The sequence below is a fragment of the Mesoplodon mirus genome (genome assembly GCF_964341445.2).
Source record: "Mesoplodon mirus genome assembly, chromosome: 5".
In the NCBI taxonomy this organism is placed as follows: domain Eukaryota; kingdom Metazoa; phylum Chordata; class Mammalia; order Artiodactyla; family Ziphiidae; genus Mesoplodon; species Mesoplodon mirus.
Window position 1 is genome coordinate 56,040,215 of NC_138980.1, and position 2,392 is coordinate 56,042,606.

General features: G+C 39.7%; 1 protein-coding gene across 1 annotated transcript; it reads left to right on the forward strand.

The window, feature by feature from the left end:
- Window positions 1–267: 267 nt before the first annotated feature.
- Window positions 268–1,091, forward strand: LOC309805149 (stAR-related lipid transfer protein 4-like; the record flags this gene model as incomplete). The annotated part of the gene is given in 2 exon segments (XM_082622981.1): window positions 268–1,051; window positions 1,054–1,091. Coding segments are annotated over 2 exon segments (672 nt in total). The 5' UTR covers window positions 268–417.
- Between the last annotated feature and the right edge of the window lie 1,301 nt (window positions 1,092–2,392).

A 2,392-nucleotide genomic window follows, 5' to 3' on the forward strand; every position in this document is an offset into this window, starting at 1 on the left:
GACACGGGTTCGTGCCCCAGTCCGGGAAGATTCCACATGCCGTGGAGCGGCTGGGCCCGTGAGCCATGGCCGCTGAGCCTGCGCGTCCGGAGCCTGTGCTCCGCAATGGGAGAGGCCACGGCAGTGAGAAGCCCGCGTACGGCAAAAAAAAACGAAAAACAAAAACAAATGATCATTATGTGATGTGATAAAGGTGCTAACTATCGCTACAATGGCAATCATATTACAACATATAAATGTATCAAATCAAAGTCCTGTACACCTTAAATCTTTTATATGTCTAATATATTTCAATTTTTCAAAAAAAGAACCTCCCACGAAGCACGGAGGTGAGGCTGCCTGGAGGCGGGGCGACAGGGTCGTCTTCCCGGAGCTGCTCCGGGCAGTGGGCGAGGGAAGCCGCCGTGGAGGTCCAGGATGGCGGAACCGGCGTCCGGACGCGTGTGGACCTCACAGGGAAAACAAGTGGAAGACCTGCCTGATGCAGCTGTTTTGGCGACTAGACTTAAAAACACTCTCATCCAATACCACAGCCTTGAAGATGACAAGTGGCGAGTTGCTAAGAAAATGAAAGATGTAACAATTTGGAGGAAACCTTCAGAAGAATTTAATGGATATCTCTTCAAAGCCCAAGGTGTTATAGACGATGTCATCAATAGTGTAATAGACCATATACGCCCAGGTCCCTGTCGCTTGGATTGGGACAGCTTAATGACCTCAATGGATATTTTGGAGTACTTTGAAGAGAATTGCTGTGTGATGCGTTATACTACTGCTGGTCAGCTTTGGAATATAATTTCCCTAAGAGAGTTTGTTGACTTCTCCTATACTGTGGACTATAAAGAAGAGCTTTTATCCTGTGAGATAAGTCTTGACTGGAGTGAAAAGAGATCAGAATTTGTTCGTGGATATAACCATCCCTGTGGTTGGTTCTGTGTTCCTCTTAAAGATAGTCCAAACCAGAGTCTTTGGACAGGCTATATTCAGACGAATCTGTGTGGAATGGTTCCCCAGTCTGCAGTAGATACAGCCATGGCAAGCACTTTAATCAACACTATGGTGATTTACAAAAAGCCTTACAAAAGGCATAATATGTTTAAACTTATAGTATTATATTCACTGAATCAGCTCTCTCTCTTAGCTGCATGGCCTGTAAAAATCATCCTTCCCTGTCTTCTGCATAGCCTGTAGAAAATTTTGAGATGTTTTTGGTTTATTTTATTCCTAAAGTAAATAGCTATCTAGGGTGGGCATTTCAGTTTTCCTAAACAGTTATTTGCACATTGTTTGGTATGGTGATATGTCTAGGAATGGAGAGTATGACAGAAATCCACCAAGAAGTAGATACAGTTCTTTGACACAAACTCTTAAGAAATTGAATAGTGCCTCAGTATGAATATTTTGGCTACTTAGAAATTAGAGAAAGCCACGCTTCATGCTGGTAGGTTAAAATCACCTATTTTGGAGCTTTATGAACATTCTGTAAAAGTTTTAATCTTGGGAGTAGTTAAATATTAATGCTTTAATTCTCGTATGCTCTATGAGTTTAACAATATCTTTGACTAAAGAAAAAAAGCTCTTCTCTATACTTTATAAAGATGCACTTCATTGTCAGTTGACTTGAACTACTTTACCTATTGAAAATATCAGAAATAAGAAAAGTAGGTATCATAGTAAAATGCAATTCAGTTTTGATACCTGGATAGCATTATTTTATAGATATCTTTAAAAATATATTCATATCTTTATGGGCTTTTATTTTGGGAGTCTTAAAAGCATTTATGAATGAATAAGACAGTGTGAAAAACTGCCAGATATGTGCTGGGACACCACATTGATTGGACAGTATTCTGGGTTATGTGAAATGGTTGGTGGTATCCAATACTAACCAATAGAGAATCATCTCTCTAGAAAGTCAAATTCAGTGAATGTTTTATACATGTTTGAGTTTTAAATGTGTCACTCAACTCATAAAGTATAACTACGTCATAAGCATTCACAATTGTGATGTAACTTCAGTCTGGAACTAGAACAAATACATTCATAGATTTATCTAAATGCCTGGGTGAGTCATTTTATAACTAGAATGGACTATAATATGTCCCTCGATTCTGTGGCTGCATTAAATGAACATTCCTAAAAAAAAAAAAAAAGAAAACAGAACCTCCCCAAATAAAAGGTAAGTCCTTGAAAAAAAGGAGCTATGTCTGCCTGACTCCATGATGCCTAGTACCCTACATGTTGTTCAAAGTAGGAACTCAGAAAACCTGCCTAGCCCCACCTATCAGCAGCAGCAGATGTGCATTTAATTTAGATTTCTACTAGGCAGGATAAGCGGCCTTACAGCATTCTCACCCTCTCATGAAGTTTATAAGAAGAGTGCTGCCGGGAT